General features: G+C 43.8%; 1 protein-coding gene across 12 annotated transcripts in view; it reads left to right on the top strand.

Moving 5' to 3' along the window:
* rnf220a (ring finger protein 220a) overlaps nucleotides 1-18472 on the top strand; it is a 188008-nt gene extending 169536 nt beyond the window's left edge. For 7 of the 12 annotated variants that reach the window (XM_051953607.1, XM_051953608.1, XM_051953604.1 and 4 more), the window contains 4 exons: nucleotides 8177-8288; nucleotides 11702-11896; nucleotides 12322-12396; nucleotides 16118-18472. In XM_051953607.1, the coding sequence (XP_051809567.1) occupies nucleotides 8177-8288; nucleotides 11702-11896; nucleotides 12322-12396; nucleotides 16118-16189 (454 nt within the window). In that variant the 3' untranslated portion in view covers nucleotides 16190-18472. The remainder of the gene's footprint in view (nucleotides 1-8176; nucleotides 8289-11701; nucleotides 11897-12321; nucleotides 12397-16117) is intronic. The other 5 variants (XM_051953609.1, XM_051953610.1, XM_022205105.2 and 2 more) reach the window with 1 other exon arrangement.
* Nucleotides 18473-18702: the final 230 nt, after the last annotated feature.

Genomic DNA, 18702 nt, shown 5'->3' with positions numbered 1-18702 from the left:
GTAGTGCCTGTTGTTATGCAGACGTTCAGCAAGTGAAATGCTGAGCCTCTGGGTGATGCACTAAATTCAAGTGGTAAAAGATCCTTATGCTTTAGTTATTTTTAACGAAAGAATGAGACTTTACCTGATGACCTTCAGTTATGTGGCAAAATCACTATATTAATCACAGTGTCTTGTGTAGAGTATGTGCTTGTACTTGCCTGTATATTACAGAAAAGGATTTTGAAACCTCCCAAACCGTAGCTGTACTGCAAAAAACTGCATGCGGTTTGAGGACTTTGGGAAAATAAATACAGATAATGGCCTCAATTTCTCCGCTCACAATCAGATGTAACTTTTTATGACACAAATGTCAGTGTGTGTTGCAACATGATGTCCTAGCTGAGGTTTTAGTGGCCACCTGGAGCTGAACATGCCTTAATCTAAGTATCCATTTAAAGGAAGCCAACAAGATGCTGAATGATTGCATTGGAACAAGCAGTCAGCTGGCTGGCTGGAACAATTCCCTGCCTCTCTCCTCTCCGTTTGTTATAAATGCACGTATTTGTGGAGCTTCTGTGCCCCTCCGTCCCCAAATGAAAATGAGATTTGTCTCCTTTCGTTACATTGATACATTGTACACGTGTGTGTGTGTGTGAGCACACGCATGCATGTGGCTTTGCACAGGGCAGCGTTAGTGAAATCTCTGTCTCTGATCCCAGATGGGTAATGATCTGGTCGCCTCCCGGGGCGTCCTCGTTCCCCTGCTCATTCCCCTGCAAGATAAATGAGCTCACACACACACACACACGCACACACGTACACGCATACACATGCAACGGCTGAGACGCTCTTTCCCCTCCAAGATAAATGGTCTCTCCAATGCCGCCAATGCGATTGCTGCCAAATTTGGTGCTCCAGCTGGAACAATGCGGAGAGATTTCCATGTGGTTTCTGCAAATAATTGAATCTGTCCTCAATTTGGAAGTGATGAAGCTAGATTTCTGTCCTCCAACCCCCACCCCACCCCCCACACACTTACATGCACACCGGCCAGTCTCCGTCTCTGCCTTTTTCCTCTCTTCGCTTTATTGCTCTGTCGCTAAACTGCATTTCTGTCTCCTGCTCCCTTCTTTTCTTTTTCCCGTTTCTCTTGTTTGTTTCATCCCGTCCTCTCTCTCAATTCTTCTCCGATACCCCCCTCCACTTTGCCTTTTGCCATCTGAGACCCACACACACAGTGACGCGCACATATCGGGCAGAGGCAGGGGAAATCAATAGTGACTTAAATGTTTTATCATGGTGTGTCGGTGTAGTTAAGGCCTCGGTTAACAGCGCACAGCAGAGAATGATGCTCTAAAGGGATTTACCGCTGCTGTTTTTACAGCACATGCATGTGAGAGGTTTATATCACTACCTGGTGGATAAAATGTTTTCTCGAATATGGTGCCAAGATGGTTCTAAAATTAACTGATGTGTAATTTTATCATTCATTTGTGCCCGTGTTGAGAGAGAAGCCGAGTGAGGCCAAAATGTGGGTAGACAGTAGATTAAGACACAGGACTGATTGAGATGGATGGTAGAGATCTTCAGCTACACACACACACGCACACACACACGCACACACACGCACACACAAACACACACTAATGAAATGAGAAATAGCCCCACGCACGTTGGGGACACGGCGCTAAATAGAGGGGAGGCAGAGCCATCTATCTGTCTCTGTCAGCCTTTCCTACTTGCTTTCCGCCATAGGGATGAGTTGAGCTGGAAATACACCGCAGTTTCACTTTCTTTCACTCACATACATGCACACACCATCCACACGGCCCTACGGGGCAGCAACTAAATTGGAGCAGTAGCATGTTGTGTGGATGGAAGTTGTATTTCAGTATTAGTTCCTCGGGTTTTATTATACCGAGCCCTCAGGTCAAGGCCACAAGTTAAAACCTACCAGGCCAGAGACTCATCCCAGTGTGCTTACAAATCCTTAAAACTCACACAGCAGTAAATATCTATAATCAGAGAAACACGTATGCACATTTAGACCGTTGTATTCACCCCAAAATTTAGGTCAAGACGAAGGGCAGTTCTTTATTAAATGTAGACCAAATAGTGGAAGTTTGGCGTCAAAAGTTTCTATGATTTACATCCAGGCAGGCAGCTCTGAGTTTGGAGTCTCCTGGTTATTGTTTCTCTTCTTCCTTTATTTTATTAGCTGAGATACATGAGCAAAACTATTAGCAGTAGAAATCTCATTTTTAGTGAACACTCAAACCTTGCAATCCAAATTGTTTGCTTTTCCTTTTTAGTGTGAGTACAAACAGCACCGTTCTTTGCAAAGGACGTACTGTTGCACGTACACTCATCTTAACATATATATTTGTCAGACTCTGCAGTGTGAAATCCCTGCTTGTGTGCTCTCAGCATCACAAAAGCTTGTTACTCAAACAAGACACTGTTGCATATGTGGCATATCTTCACTACGCAGAGGATTGTGGGTTGAAATGACCAGGAACGCATGATGGTTTGAATAATGCTAAATGAGGCCAGATGTAGCATACTATAGAATACCACAATATGGACACTGGAATGCACAAACAATCACCTGAGCTAGTTATATTTAGCAGCAAAATGGTGACAGATTATAGACCTGATTAGTAGCAAATTAACGAGAAGTTCAGAAGTACCTAGACGAGCAGCCAAAGCTAATCCTTTAGGTTCAACCAAAGACCTTTTCCTCCTCACTGCAAACAGGAGTGAGTTGTATGTTTTTCAGCTCAAAAAGACCAAGATGACAGTGAGTTTTCTGTAAGGAAAGTTTCCTTTTGAGTGGGAATCAAGAACCAGGACCACCTGTATTTGCAGCTTGTACATAATAAAGCACAAGTAGACTACAGCTGTTACTTCATGGTGTCGCATACATTTGATTGACATTTAGTATTAGGCTGCTCATTTCATTTTAATGCTGTAACTACAGAATAATAAACTTCCATTCCAAACTATCGTGTTTCTACTTTCTCTGCTAGCAGAAGGGAATGAGAAACCTCAGTTACAGTAAATCTCAGAGTTTAAGTGGCTCCTGGCTTAAGCTATTAAGGGATTTTAAAGGATTCAAATTTGATGTAATAAGCAGAATTGGATGCACTAAAACGCCATCAAACCACAACTGTTAACACATTGTGCAATTCAGTGACCACCAGGACACACACTCGTACAACCTATATACATATATGTTTTAAAGCAGCGTAAATACAGCCTCTCCTCCTGAGAATCCACTTATGTGAACCTGCCGCTACACTGAGAAGGAGAAAACTCACACTGACTACTCTCACACACTTTCTGACCCAGGAATACCTTCCATTTGAAGATGTAGCCCAAACTGAACTGTTAATTTGTTTTTCTGAGACGACATGACATGTTTGCTAAACCTGGTCCCAGAGTGAGATAAATGTTCCTGTTTTGGCTAAGAGACTGCAAATGTTGAAAACCCATGAGCCAGCTTAACTCAGTGGCATACACAAATAGCATAACGTTCTAAAACTCAAGGATCTTTACTTGTGCATCTTGCTGGCTGAGAGGCTGTTTTTCTCCCTGCATGTCACATTTCACCCCAGAGAGTTGTCTTTCCTTTGCTTGGCCCTGTGAAGTCATCCTCTTCTCTTATTTACCTCCATTAAATCGCTGCCCTCCCCTCTTACTTCCCCCTCCAGCCCGTGTTTAGATGACCACAGCTGCATAAAGAAAGATTAACATGTTTTTATCGCATCGGGGCATTAAACAGTGTCTTTCTATAAATTAGCATTGCTAAATGAATACTCATTATAGAGACAAAAGGTATTAGAGGTGAGAGCTGCTGGAAGAAAATAAGCTATACAGATCTTTTTTATAAGAGTAAAACTTCCCCCCATCTCCCTTCTTTGCCCCACTTCAGACGAGGAAGGAGACCCCTTTGGTGGAGTTTTGTGGGCGACTGAGTGACAGAGGGATTTATTGGAGCTGTTAAAAGAAAGAGACGGCCTTGTTGGAGGGACAGCCCTCGTCCAGCTCTGTCCAACCCAGAGTCCACTGCTGCTTTATAAGCTAGCAGGCTAATCAAGGCTAAATGGCTTTTTACAAGCTCAGCACTAATAAGAGGAGAGGGTAAAGCAGTTTATAGGGCACGGGGGTGGCGAGCCAGGCGAGGTCTTTATAGACACTGGAAGAGGATGACGGGGTTACAGGGAGGAGGTCGGGCAGGTCAGCTTCACCCAGAGATCTGAGAGAGGAAATACAAATTTGGTTACATTTGTGGTCAAAGCTAAAGGTATTGAAGCGTCCAGCGTAGTTGTTGCAGAGGCAAAGTTATGCATTAAGAATATAAGAACCATTAAAATATCAATTCTTTTTTTTTTTTTTTTTTGGCAATAATGCCCAACAAATTATACTTCTCGCGGAGCATGGACAGATAAGCGATACAGTGCGGATGTCCATCCTTGATCATGTTTCACCCGGACAGTTATTTCTGTTGCACAGCGCGCTCACTTCCGCTTTTGATGCTGTAACATGCATGAGAGAGAGACAGACGATTACTTGATTCGTGGATAGCTGCAGCAATACTTCTCATTTTTATAGATGATACTGAAAGAATTAATAAAGTTTGACCCATAAAATGCCTCTAGCAGGGCTTCAAGTCATGATTTTTGTTGTCTTTAATCATCAGCCTTATAAACAACATTAACAGAATCCAGTAATAACGCTGCAGAAAGTAGTTTTACAGTGTTTGAACAGAGCTGGTGTGCTCGAGCTGCAGTGAGCTGTGAGTGGAGAGAAGTGTGGACTTCATAGATCTATAGATTCTACAGGGAACAATGCTGTAGAGTCACATCTGAACCAGGGAGGGACTATTTTCATGAAAAATAAAACCTTTTAAATGTAGGACTTTCATACAAACAGATGAGATTTTGGTTCTTAACCAATGAGATGACAGGAACTCTAGCACAGCTGAGATTAGCCTTTTGCTGTCAAAGGCTATGTTTGGGTGGAGGAACTCTGCGAGCTTTAGAGAAACAGAGGTCACATTTGCACTGACAGCCCAGGATGAGGGTTGTATTCTTCAGAACCTGTTGGGCTTTGATGCAAGTCCAGGTTTATCTGGGTTTTGTATCACAGTAGCATTAAACAGGAGGACTTAATATGATTCAGTCACATTTCTCGGTGTGAACAAGTGTACTGTTTGTGTGAATGTCTGCTACGGATGGAAATAGAAATTAAATTAATCACGTGAAAATAAAATGGTAGGTTTAGGACAATATGCAAGTTTTGCCAATCTATCACCATTTCTAGTGAGATTCTGAGGCTTTCTTTTCTCCTTTGCTCCCCGTTAATTGCAAGTACTGTCTCCTTTTGATGGAGAGAAGCCATCAAAGTTTTCTTCACATTTTTCCTGCCCCTGGTAAATTTTCCTCTAATAAGGCCTCTCTGCTGAGCTTTATAGTGCAGCTTACCGCCGGGGTGTTTGAGGAGTCTGGTGATCGCCGTGCAAACCTGAAATGTTTAGTTTTAATTTCATCTTCAATTTCATTTAAATGTTCAATTTATTTTAATGAGCCTCTCTGAGCACGTGGAGATGTGATGTAAAGCTACTGATGTTGCTGGAAATATGGATTTACAGAAACCTGGCTCTTAGAGGGAAATTAAGAAAGTCCATCCTTGTTTCCTTTCGCCTGTAGCTGTTCTCTTCTGCTGTTTGAGGATGCAGCAAATGCACACACACACACACACACACACACACACACACACACACACACACACACACACACACACACACACACACACACACTGAGCCACTTATTGCTCTCTCATGCTCTCGCCCTCCCTTCCCTCTCTCCGCTTGTCCTTCCCCATCCAGATCAATACCATAGATCAGCTAGCTATCAAGCTGCAAAATGACCACATCACCATAAATACACACACACTCCTTTTAACACACACACACACACACACACACACACACACACACACACACACACACTACTCTCGCATCTTGCCAGAGAACGAGTGGATGGCTATAATAAACACCAGCTGGCTCATGTGGTCTCGTCTCCCCGCACCGAATCGTCATCTTCATCAGCGTTGCGGTCTGTACGTCGTCCGTATTGATTTCGTTATGGCTGCTTCATATGCTGTCGGACAGTGTTAAATGCACATTTTCTGTTATCGTGCTACGCATTAATCAGAGGCCGCTCAGAGGCAGGGAGAAAGGTAGGATGCTGGATGGAACGAAGGAGGGAACTGGAGGAGAGAGGGATGAAGCAAGGACACACGGAGATAAGGAGATAAATGCAGAGACAAGGAAATAAATTGCTAGAGATAGACAGACGGTGGGCCAGTTAGGAAAGCATAGCAAAGAAGATGCAGAGGATGGAAGGTGAACATGAGGTCTTAGAAAACAATGAAAGGGCATTCAAGTTGAAGTCAAGTAAAGGAGGGCGGAGCAAAAATTAAAGGATGGTGGGAGACGAGGAGGGGGCTCAAGTTGTAAATCTGTGATAAGATGGGGCCTTTGAGGATAGAGATGTGTTAAATAGAAGGATGTAAATACTACCGGGCTTTGCAAAAGTTCTGTTACACGGTTTCATGATCTTTAGAGACGTTTACATGTTGGAGTGAAAAATTCCATTAAATAAACTGAAAGTTCTACCTTATAGGCAGGTGTCCTTAATACAATTTTTTTCTCCGGTGAAGTTGTATCAAGATGGAAGTCAAAAGAGTTGAGATATCTGCTCTCCTTCATGCTGGCCACAACAAGTCTGACAGAGCCAAGCAGCTGAACATCAGCCGGAATGGTGAAGATCTTTCAGATGATCTTTCAAGAATGGTGAAGACCTGAAAGATCTTCACCATTCTTTAGCCTCTCCGCGACTCTGTGGACGGTCATCCGGCTGATGTTCAGCACAAAGGAGAGCAGATATCTCAACTCTTTTGACTTCCATCTTGATACAACTTCACCCGAGAAAAAAAATTGTATTAACCCTTTAAGCTTCAGTCAATTCCAGCCGTTTTCAGTACAAAAAATCGCTAATATTCTATTTTTAAATTAAAAAAATGACGAAAATACAGGGAATATTGGACGCACATCGCGAGGTGCATTTCCTTGAAAACGACAGATTCGTGGATTTTATACCGACTTCAGGACATGTTTTGGACAAAATAGTTTACTGGCTTGTGTTGTCTGGATGTAAAAGGTTGGATTATGGCCGTTTTTTGTGGAATCTTTTTTTCTGTGTGTAATAATAAACCCGGAAATGTGAGTCGCGCTGTGTGCTTTGAAGCCGTGTATAGAGAACGGATGGATGAATATTTGTTTTTGTCGGACAAATGTGTTTTTCTCACCCGCTGTGGTAATCACATCTGAAAGTGGTTTATACCGGCGGATTCATGAGAATCTAAGCTTTCCATCGGCGTATAGTGTTTGTATAATCGTGTTTGCAGCCGTCGGACATTCTTGAAATTCCTATGCAAATTAGTAGGTGTACCGCCGGCGGTACACCTACGACGCACTGAAGCGTAAAGGGTTAAGGACACCTGCCTATAAGGTAGAACTTTCAGTTTATTTAATGGAATTTTTCACTCCGACATGTAAACGTCTCTAAAGATCATGAAACCGAGTGTAACAGAACTTTTGCAAAGCCCGGTATATATTGGACACAGCAAAAGAAAGCAGAGGGATTCAAAGATGCCTCGCTGTGTTCTGAGGTGAAGACGCTTGTATAGGAACATATTCTACTAACTGACAGAAAGGTCAGGTTTGCACTGCAGGAAGGGCTACATGAGCATCTTTAGGGAAACTTATGCAACGATTGGAGTAAACAAAATTCACCTGGGTGGATTAAACACACATATTTGAATAAGTAAAATCACAGAAATGGGCAGAATAATTGTTGGTAATAAGATTAACCTCCACAAAGCTACAAATCAAACTTGATTGTTCTTTTCTTGAGTTGAGCACACTGAAGAGGAGATTCAACCAATTTTCTACTGCTTTTGGTATTCTACTGTCAAAGAAGAACTTACAAAACCAACCTGAAAACACAACTATGGAAGTCTATTGAACAGCCTTTGTTATAATTCTTACGTGGACTGTCTTCCTCAGTGATTACTGATGTGGCCGTGAACCTAAACCTCTCCGTCTCTGTGTCTTCTTCTGCCTCAGGGTAACGGAGGAGGAGTCCACGGCCACCACTATGGAGGCTCTGAAGGCTCGAATCAGAGAGCTGGAGAAGCAGATACTGCGAGGAGACCGATACAAGTGTCTCATCTGCATGGTGAGTATAAGATTCAGCAGCATCTTCATGTAGTGCAGAAACAAATTAAGCCACAGGTTAAAAATTGAGAGTTGAAGCAGCTGGTGAACAACTTTATATAGAAGTAGCTGATTTTGCTATGAAGGAGGTTGTTGCTTTTGTCTCCATTGGAGTGCAGTGAGCATGCCTTCCTCCTATCCTCAAATCTTGGAAGTTTTCAATCAGATGCACACAGAGGCTGTTCAAGGTCAGTGGTGGAATCTTCCAACGTTTACATTATGAGGCCAAATACATCATAGGGGCTGATGGTACCAGTCTCATGTCAAACACTCCATATGCTGCTGCCTTTATCTTCTCTCCCATCTCTGTTGTATTGTAGATATTTTTTAAGATATCCCTGCTCCCATTTGGGATGTTTAGCACAGAGTAAATACTCTTAACTTTGTGCTTTGCAAAATGACTCAATTCCCACTACACTGCTCCTTTCCTACGGTTGCCTCTAACGATGCATCGACCGAAGCGCGGAACACGGACGGACATCTGCGCTGCATCGTGCTTATATTATGTATGCACGATACAGCACGGATGTCCGCGTTTAGATACAGCTGTAGTAAACGCTGACATCCGCGTTTACGATAGATCGCAGATGTCCGCGCTGTATCGTGCATACCTAATATAAGCACGATGCAGCGCAGATGTCCGTCCGTGTTCCGCGTTCCGGTCAGACGCTGATTTCTGTTGCATTGCGGGCTCACTTCTGCTTTTGATGACGTGTCGTGCTCAGACGATGCATCCATGCATCATTAGAGGCAACCCTATCCTTTACCCTTCCAAAGGAAAATCTCTACAAAATGTATTTATTGTGATCAGACTTGTTATCCTGGATCTCTAGTTTCTAGCTTTGAGTGAGTCATTTTAAACAATCTTAATTAATTCTGCTGTATTCTGGATACTTAATGCTTCATAGGCTTGCATGTAGGAACTACCTGCGTCTTATTTCTTCAGTTTCTGGGAGCTTATTTGACTGTTTGAGTGCTGGTGGTGTTGCTGTTGTGTTGTCGTGGTCGTAGCCCTTGCATGGCTTTGCAAGTCAACATGAATGTCTTCTGGCATGAATGAGTGTTGAGCTAATCTTTTTTCCTTATGATCTGATGAAAAATGGAGCTACATATCTGTGTATTCTAAAGCATACTGATGGCTGTCGCAGCACACAATCCGTGCAACATCTGGAGGAGTGCTGCTTTGTTAAGTGCTTCACAGCTTGTATTGGCGATTGATTGGGCTCAGATCAATAATGTCGGCAGCATCAGGCAGACTGAGGGACAATATTCATGTTCATCAGACACTTGTGATGCAGCTGTACCTCCGTCCCCCGCATCAGTGTTTGTGTTCCCCACTTTGTGTCAAGTACCCATCCTGTCATCCTTCAGGCTTGTGGACAGTGCAGCGTCGGCATCCCGTGCTTGCTTGTGTGTGTGTGTGTGTGTGTGTGTGCGTGCGTGTAAAGCGGGTAATTACCGACGCCTGCGCTTCCTAAAGGTCGCTGGTCGCCTGAGGTGACACGGAGGGCAAGGCACAGCGATCGATCACTCACTGCCCCATGGACACTCGGCTCTTCTCTGCTCATCTGTCACTGTCCCTCATCTCTCACACACACACACCGCGGCATACAGAGAAACACAAGCATGCGTACGCACACTAGACGTCCTCCATCTAATCTGTCTCTGTCTGTCTTTAACCTGTCACTGTGCTCCCTCCCTGTCACCGTGTCTGATCTAAAAGTCATCTGATTACTCTCAGTAGTTGGCAAGAGGGGGAGCATTTTAAAGACACCGGAGAGTTCCAGTGCCAAGTAGAAATGAGAAGCACAGCTGCTGTCGCCTTTACTCAAATTTTCTCCAAATGTTTCTTTCTAGTCGGAACCTTTACATTGTCAGATCACTGCGCTTTACTGGAAAACAAATGCTCTCCTGCTGTAACCAAGTTGACTCAAGATGTCCCTTCTCCTTTCTGGGTTCTTGAGGGAAGCTTAGTGGATTTCTACCCCCATCTACTGGTCATTTTAGGAAGTGGGGTTAAAATTTTGTCTAGTTATTTCTGAAAATAGTTTTGCAGCTGCATTTATTGAAGTGATTCAAGGCACAAAAACTAAGACTGTTAATATTGGTAGACATTAATGGCTGACTTTAGTACAGATTGATGATGCAACAGAAAGAGCATTTACAGGTAAACATTGCAAACAGAATGTTGGAAAGCTATACATTTTCTGTCGAGCAGATTAGTAGCTAAGTTTAGTTTAAAAAAATAACAAAATATCATGTTTTTGTACTAGCCAGTATATTTATTCTATTCCTCTGTATTACCTCTTACTGTCAGCGGTTTTTCAGTGGTGTAGCGTTACACTTTCCTAGAGCTGGATGTCATGCGACAGATTGAAAATTTAAGAAGAAAATAATCCAAGCAATAGGCTAAGCTTCATGGAGAGGATGGAGTGCCAGTGAGGACATTTACCAGGATAATGAAGGACACAGTGGGACTTGTGAGTTATGGCTAGATTTCCTGAATTTAGATACTCGTAGTTATATTAAACCATTTCGTCCTAACACAAATACATACCACAGAGCTGTTTGTTGCAAATAAAACTTGAGATGTAACCTATACCTACAGTAGCAATATAATTACAATACACTTATTATCTGAGCAGCTGATTTCTAAGTGCATTCTTCTGTTAGCCCGGTGTGTCCGGTGAGGTCAGGGGATATCGAAGCCAACTCTTACCTGCCATTACCTGCACTGCAAGAAAATTAAAAGATGTAGCCACTGAGAACTCTTAAAATTTTGAGCGTTTGCTATTAATTTTGGTTGTTGCTAGAGGTACGGACCCGTACCCGTAGCCTGTGGACTACGGATACGGCACTTGCCATTTGCCAATCAGATACGCGAGATCTGGTCCCGTGACTCCCGGTAGACGCTAGCTGTACGGACCCGTAGCATCGGTACGACAGGTACGGTCCCTAAACCTAACCCTAACACTAACCCTAACCTTAACCTTTGCTTACCTTTCAACAGTTTGCAGTGGTTAGCAGCTTCTTGACTCGCGAGACTCGCGTACGGGTCCGTATCTGTCTGGCAAATGGAAAGTGCCGTACCCGTAGCCTGTGGGCTACGGATACGGACCCGTATCCGTAGACACTACCATTAAATTTAGTCGTCGTGCCTTTTCAGACTCAGGCGAAGTCACTTTGGTTCTTGGCTATGTAGCTACATGTCTCCAAAGTGTGTGTGTGTGTATGTGGGTGTATTCGTGTTTTTCCACACGCGTGTTTGCAGCACTGTGGTGTTTGTGTGTGCGCGGTCAGTACAAGCCCGGCTCTATGATTAGCTGCCACCTTTCGCCCCCTCTCCTCTCCCACCCTCACCCCCTCCTTCCGCAGAGGAAGCCTGCTATCCAGTCAGGTGCGGAGATCAAGAGCATAGGGGCGTGGCCAGGGCCCCGGCCACTGGCCAATGAGGTCGGAGAGAGGCAGCCTAAGTCCCTCCCCCTCGGCCTGTACTGCCTGTACAGGGGCCTTGTGATTGGTGGCTACGGCAGCGGCATAAAGAGGCTCCTCCCACAGCCCCTACGGAGGGTAAGGCACTCCCTCCCTCCTCCGCTCCTCTCCCCCTCCTCACCCCTTTCCATTCCTCCTTCATCTCTCCGTTCTTTTCGAAATGAAAAGAAGCGAGCGCCCGGCAGGGCTTGTTCACGGCTTCCTCCCTCATCTTCTCCCCCCTTCTGCCTGCCTCCCTCCGTCTCTGCTCGTTGCTTGCCCGATGTTGTCTGTACATTCGCGTATGTTTGTGTGTGTGTGTGTGAGACCTGCAGGTTGCCGGTTCAATTGCCCCCATGCTGCCTTGCTCAGTGGTTCTGTGGCTGCTGGCTGTGTCGTTTCATGGTTAGTGGTTTGGTACTGTTGGTCGGTCAGGGAATGTACAGTGTTGGTTGTTTGTCGGTAACTGGCATGTGTGTGTCCTGTGAACTGAGTCTAATTCCATTGTTTTCCTTTTTTTTTAGGACTCCTACACAATGCCGCTCACTTCCATCCAGTGCTGGCACGTCCATTGTGAAGAATGCTGGCTCAGGACTCTGGTACGTTCACAATCACACACTGGTTCACACTTGTTCACTCGCACACATACCCACTCTCTGCTGCAGGGCACCTCCTCATGACACGCAGTTATTGCAGCCTCATTTCATAGTCGGTGAGTTTCTCTCTGTATCCGTGCCCCATAGGGAGAAACTAAAATGGAATATTCCCCAAATGACCTGTTCTCTCGCTGCACGCACAATCCAAGCAATGCAAACACTCGTAGTCTCAGAAGGGGAAAGGCTTAGATGGAATGGTCCCCAAAAGGCTTGTTAAAATGTTGGAATAAAGTGGTCAACTCCAACCTCCAATGACTTCTTCATAGTGCCTCAGGTCTGCACACACACACACACACACACACACACACACACACACACGGAGACACACCACAGTGGTTCTTGTTGGTTATTAGTTAGTCTAATATATTCAGTAGAGTGTAATTAGCTGGTGCTAATGTGGTAAATGGAGCGCAGAGGAAAACAGTGTTCCTGCTGCTGGGAGGATAAACAGTCGACTGATTGGTTTTCTCTGATTTCTTTGCTGTTCTCGCCTCTTTTCGCTCCACACGTTCTTCGATGTTGTCAACTTTCTCGTCTCACCTCGTTGTACGTTTCTTGTTTCTCATTCTTTCACCTTTTCTTGGTCAAGCCTCGTTCCAGTCACCGGTATACTCAAATGGCAGTTTTAACCTGTAGGGAAAGGATCACTACCAAGCTCACCATTCGTGCCACTTTAGAGCATACGGTGCGATAGTATCTGTACAGTGGCAGAGGTTAACGCCATACCTGCATGCACCGACTGAACCTGTTTGCCTACAAATGAAAAGCTTGTTGAGCTTAATTAATCTCACGTTTAAGATCACACACAAGATAAACATAGTGATAATAGTTCAGTCCAGGGTTGATGTAGTAGCTTGCTCTTGGCCAGAGTAAACTGTACAGAGATTGGTAGAGCTAAGAAAACTACTAAACAGTGAACAATGACAAAATATTGGCTGTTGTGTTTGCGTGATGAACAAGCCAGATAGATTTACAGCCTGTTACATATTTTCTTCTGTTTCACCGAGGCATTCATTTTGCGGACACACATTTGTGGTGTTTACACCAAGTGGAGCAATCACTGTCTGAGTTACTGCGACATGTAATTACATTTTTACGGAGGTGCAGATCAGGTTACAGCGAAGGTTACATGGCTCCATACTAAGAGGTATAAATCAAACTTTAGCTCGCTCTCCTTTTTTTCAGGTTTAATTGGACATTTGGATGTGTTAATGATTGTCTGGAGTATGCTTTCATTTTAGAATCAATACTGATTGATGAAGATTGATGAAACAGTATGTGCATGTTGTAGAAATGCCTTAGTTGAATTTCCAAATTTTCTGTTAATCTGTAAGAGAAAGCATTCTCGAACGAACCCCATTGTTTCCGTTTGCTGTGTGTTCTCTGTGTAAGCGTGTGCACAGACGTGCATGCTGCCATCGCCAGTCTAATGTATGGAGCATTAAACTCGTAGCCTGGAGACAGCTATAAAAACGGGAGGGCCAAGCTGATCAAAGTAAATGCCCGGGAATCTAGTTAACGTCAGCCCGGCCCCTTACCGCTTTAATAAGCAAGGCAGCTGGAGCGCAGCGTGACAAGCACACACCCACACACGCTTACCGCCCACACCAAGCAGAAGCACACAGCTCCGACAGACATGCAAACAAACAAGAGGAATGTGCCCTCACACACTGTAGTCATAAAAAAACACAACTGTCAGTGGTGCGTGTTTCTTTTTTATCATTGTATGTAATGGGGATGTGACAGGTGTGTCTCTATCTGAGGGTTTTCTTGAAACATCAGGAAACATTACAGTTGAGTCTCTTTATGTAAATGTTGCATTAGGTCTTGTTTTATACATTTACGTGGTTTTCTGGCCTCGTGAATGACCTGAAAAGATTTAAGTAGTCTTGGACGCCCACACCAAGTGCGACTACCAGGGTCCTCATGAAAGCATTTTAAATCCTCCCAAACTTTTCTACACATCATCCCTCTTTCATTCTTTTTCGTCACGATCACACTCTCTCTTCTTTTTCTTCTACTCTCAAGACTGTTGTGAGTGTTCTGGAGCCACAAATCCTCTTAGCAGGAGTGTGTGATATCTGTCAGACTCTTCCACCACCTCAGTCCACTTGAGGCTGTGTGAATACGCCCTTCGGACCACCTCAGCCTGCGCTAAGAGTTTATTCAGTGGCTTACAGGAAAAGAAGCCTATAAATCCTCCGGGGTCAGACGAACTCGTACATTTGTAGTGACCACCGAGGATTTTTTTTGAAAGTGCAGGAATTTCAGTGATGAGATTTCTGCATTCTGTTGGACCCATGTCAGATATTACACCAGGTGTTTCCTGGGAGAAAGGCTAAACTCACACTCCCTACTTTCTACACACACGACAGCAGACTGATGAAAGTCTGCACATACTGGCATGCTTTTGTGATGAATGATTATCAGTTTTGAACTCCCTAACATGTCGAACAGGTCACTTTTTGGGGTGGTGTAATATTTAGAATGGCCTTAAATCATAGTAGAGGGAACACAGACATAGGAGCATCCACAGCAAAATCAGAAACTGCTGCAACTTCCTCTCCTATCTCACTCCAGATTTACCACCATGCTTCTTTTATTCAGTCTTTTTTTGACACTTATATTCCTTCATACATAACCAGTCCAAAAGCAGCACAGTGAAACCATTAGAAGGAATGCGCCTGCAGCCAGCAGTTAGCAGCCAGCACTAGAAAGAAACAAGCTGACTGCTAGAGAGGCAGCAGGGGGAAAAAAGACGAGGCTGGAGGACAGTGGTAGAGACCACCCAGTCAGAATGTTGTTATGCTGTCAGCTCTGTGTTCCATATTATCACCTGCTGCTTTACTGCAGATGGCACACTATCAAAGCAGTGCAGAAGGAGAGCACCAGGGCAGCGCAGAAGACTGTAAGATGGTACTGTACTGCACACAGGCAGGGCTAGATTCACATGAGGAGGAGTTTGTAAGAGCTGCAGCGCAATATTAGTATTTTAGCAGCACCTCGGAAGTGACTGCTGGTTACCACATAGTCTTAACGGACCATGTTTTAGTCACTATTTAATACTTGTTCTGTAGTCTGACAACAGAAACTGGAAATTTTGTAAATGAAATAGCTTCATTGGGAGTTTAGCTGCATTAAAATACAGTATATGTGAGCCTAGTAAAGAGTCTGTGCTGAGTAGTGTCCTCTGGGTTTCCCCTTCAGATGTTCGCTCATTGTGCAACTGTTGTTGTGCTAAGCTACTGAAACTTTGCAGTCTACAAAGTACATGTTGTTCAGTGAGAATACACTGGCAGCTTCTTTGGAAACTTTTACCCTGAAGCCACCATCTTCTAGAACTGTAGCATTGAGTTCAGTGAAATTATGGTACAGCAATTAAATACTAGTGCAGAAGAAAACATGTAGCAATGATTGGAAGCATTTTAGACACAGTTTGATATTGATGTCAAGGCAGATTCAGTGTCAACATGATTCATTATACCCCCCTTTTTATTCTATCTATTATCTATCCATCCATCCAGACTAATTGCAGCAGTCTCGCTACAAAATGTCTGAAAATTCTGTAATTGGCCACCAGACGTTCGGCACGCTCATGATGTTGTTGACTGGCTCAGACACCCCTCATTTTCCAGGCTAACTATTGTCTCTCCATCCACCACAGGGGAACAAGAAGCTGTGCCCGCAGTGCAACACCATCACCTCACCCGGAGACCTGAGGCGTGTCTACTTGTAAACAGCACAACCCCTGCCTCTTCGTCCCTCCAGTCCATTCCTCCATCTTGGATTTCATCTCCCTCCCCGTCGACCGTCATTCGTTTCCTCTTTCTCGCGTGGCCTGAGTCAGTAGCTCCTGAGCCTCCAAGAGCATTCATAGACAAAAGAGGGGGCAGCAGCTTGAACAAAAGACTGAGCAGCACTTACTGACTCTCCGGCTGGCTGCCCCGTCACCTGCTCACATGAAAAAAGATAAAATACGGAGCCCTCCAACCCCTCAGATGGTCAACAGGCCTGTTTCCTCTGCCTCGCTGACATGATTCTTCTAGATGTAAGGTGGGAAAGTGGACCTTCAGTCAGTGGAGACCCTCCCACGCCCAGCTACGCCCTGCTGAGACCTGGTAGCTTCACGCTGCTGGAGGTGCACCTGAAAGGAACTTCTTAACACAGAATATAAAAACTTCTTTTTTTTCTCCCCTGCTAGCTCTTCTTTGACATTTCAGTGGTGCTGGACAGCAGGCTCTACCGTCATGACTTGACAGAAAGCTTCTTTTGTTTTGTTTTTTGTTATCTGTTGCAGAGAGAAAACTTCATGCAACTGTTGCTTAAGAGAATTTAAAAAAGGGCCTGTCCACTAAAACTGAGCTTTCAACCAAACTGAGAATAACCTCACAACCTTGAAAAGGAGTTTGACACTCGCCCTCCTCCACCTCTTCTTCTTCTTCTTCTTCTCACGAGCCCTGTCCGCCCCCTCTTTCCCCTCTTTTGTGGTGTTCTAGTGAAGTAAACCAAAATTTCTCCCCCCTCCAAGATGCAGTGCAAGCACATGTAATATAGTTCTATGTATGTTTACAATGTTGGGTGTAAATGACATAGAGTTCATACACATGTACACACAAACACAGACATTACCATCCACTGACACACGCAGAAGTATATAATATCAAAGTCCTGTTTTTAGTTGGAAGGGTTTGGGAATGATGATTATGGGGGGGTAAAAAAAAATGGCTGGAATAAAAGAAGCCTTCTGTATTTTTTAAAAAAGAAGATCATTTGAAGATCCGTTGAAGTTTTATTTGACTGTACAGGAATTTAAAAAAATTTAAGTAATAATAATCTACTCGAGACTAGATGGTCAAGATTTAGGTGGTGTAACTTTTCTGCAGAGTACCCTGAAAAACTGTAGATCTGATCATGAAGCGAGGACAGACGCTGTTAGTTTTTTGAATGGAGAGAATCCTATTGCCCTGCAGAAAGATGGAACTGCTCTTTAGTTGAAACATTGTCCAGCTGAGCCTCTTCTTTTAACCTCCAACCCGATGGAGTAACAACATGCTCAGATCATAGTCTAGACACTTTTTTTTTCTTTACCCCTACATGTCTCGAAAGAAAGCTTTTTTCCATTCTTCCCATACTGCTATGCTGCAAAAAGAGGTCCCAAAACGGCAAACCCAAAGGGCAGGTTCTTTGTAAGCTATAACAACTGAGGGAAGTCTCTGGAAAAGAAGGATGGCCAAGGCTGAACTGGCAACCTCCAGAACCCGCAGCATCCCCCCCCCCCCCCCCCCCCCTTCTCCCTTCCCTTTACGGCAGCAGCATCAGCAGCCAAGGTGGTGGTGTGCTTTGTGTTTGTAAAACTATGTATTCTGTGATGTCTGTATTGTTGTAAGAAATACTGAAAAAAGAAAAAATAAAACTTCTCAAATACCATGAGTGGACCTGTTGACGCAGCCTGTGTGATAAAATAAGGCACGGTTCGTGAAGGGGAAGAAGACGGCCTTAATGCAGGAGACACGTTCTGTTCATGTGATTTTTAAAAGATTTTATGTGCCATCTCAGTGTCAGCAGTGTTTGCTCTCACAGAGGGGCTTTGGTGCTGGAGTTGGATGTTGTTCATCTCCATTCACTGTTCAATAATGAAAAAAGGCCCACAATTTAAACATTCAGAGATAAATAAATGGGATTTTGGGATCCTTTGGCTAATTCTGGGGTAAAGTAAGCATGAGTTGGTCAGCTTCGGTAGCTGAAGTCATTTTTATTTTAGCTTAATTTCCTTTGTTTAGCTCACTATGTAGTTATAAGTCTTGGTAGGTTAAATACTGGACTGAAACAATGCTAAGCAGTGGCATTCATGTTACTGCATTCCTCTGAAGTTGTTGATTCGAACCTGCCCCAAAGATTAGAAACTGCACAAGTGAATTGTGTCAGAACTAATTTGTGTCTTGTATATTCTTGGAAATGATACATGTCTTTCCCGTTTGTAAACTACATTTGACATTAATTAAATAATTGTAAATCTCAATTACCCCCCCTCCATGGCTTTTCTTGTTTGAGTTGCTGTCATTGCTGCCAAAACATGTTTGCCAAGAAAGCAGCTTAGTTTTTTTTTCAGTCATTTTGCCTATGAGGTCTTCGGGACTTTAATGATTCTTTTCTTTTTTTCATCATTACTGTAAAGTAGTCATGGCTCTGATGCATCTCGTAGTATACTCAAGTGTATCCTAATATTAACATGTATCTGTTAGCTTCGAT

Source organism: Acanthochromis polyacanthus, chromosome 9, assembly GCF_021347895.1.
Source record: "Acanthochromis polyacanthus isolate Apoly-LR-REF ecotype Palm Island chromosome 9, KAUST_Apoly_ChrSc, whole genome shotgun sequence".
Classification (NCBI taxonomy): Eukaryota; Metazoa; Chordata; class Actinopteri; family Pomacentridae; genus Acanthochromis; species Acanthochromis polyacanthus.
This window is presented reverse-complemented; position numbering and strand designations above follow the sequence as displayed.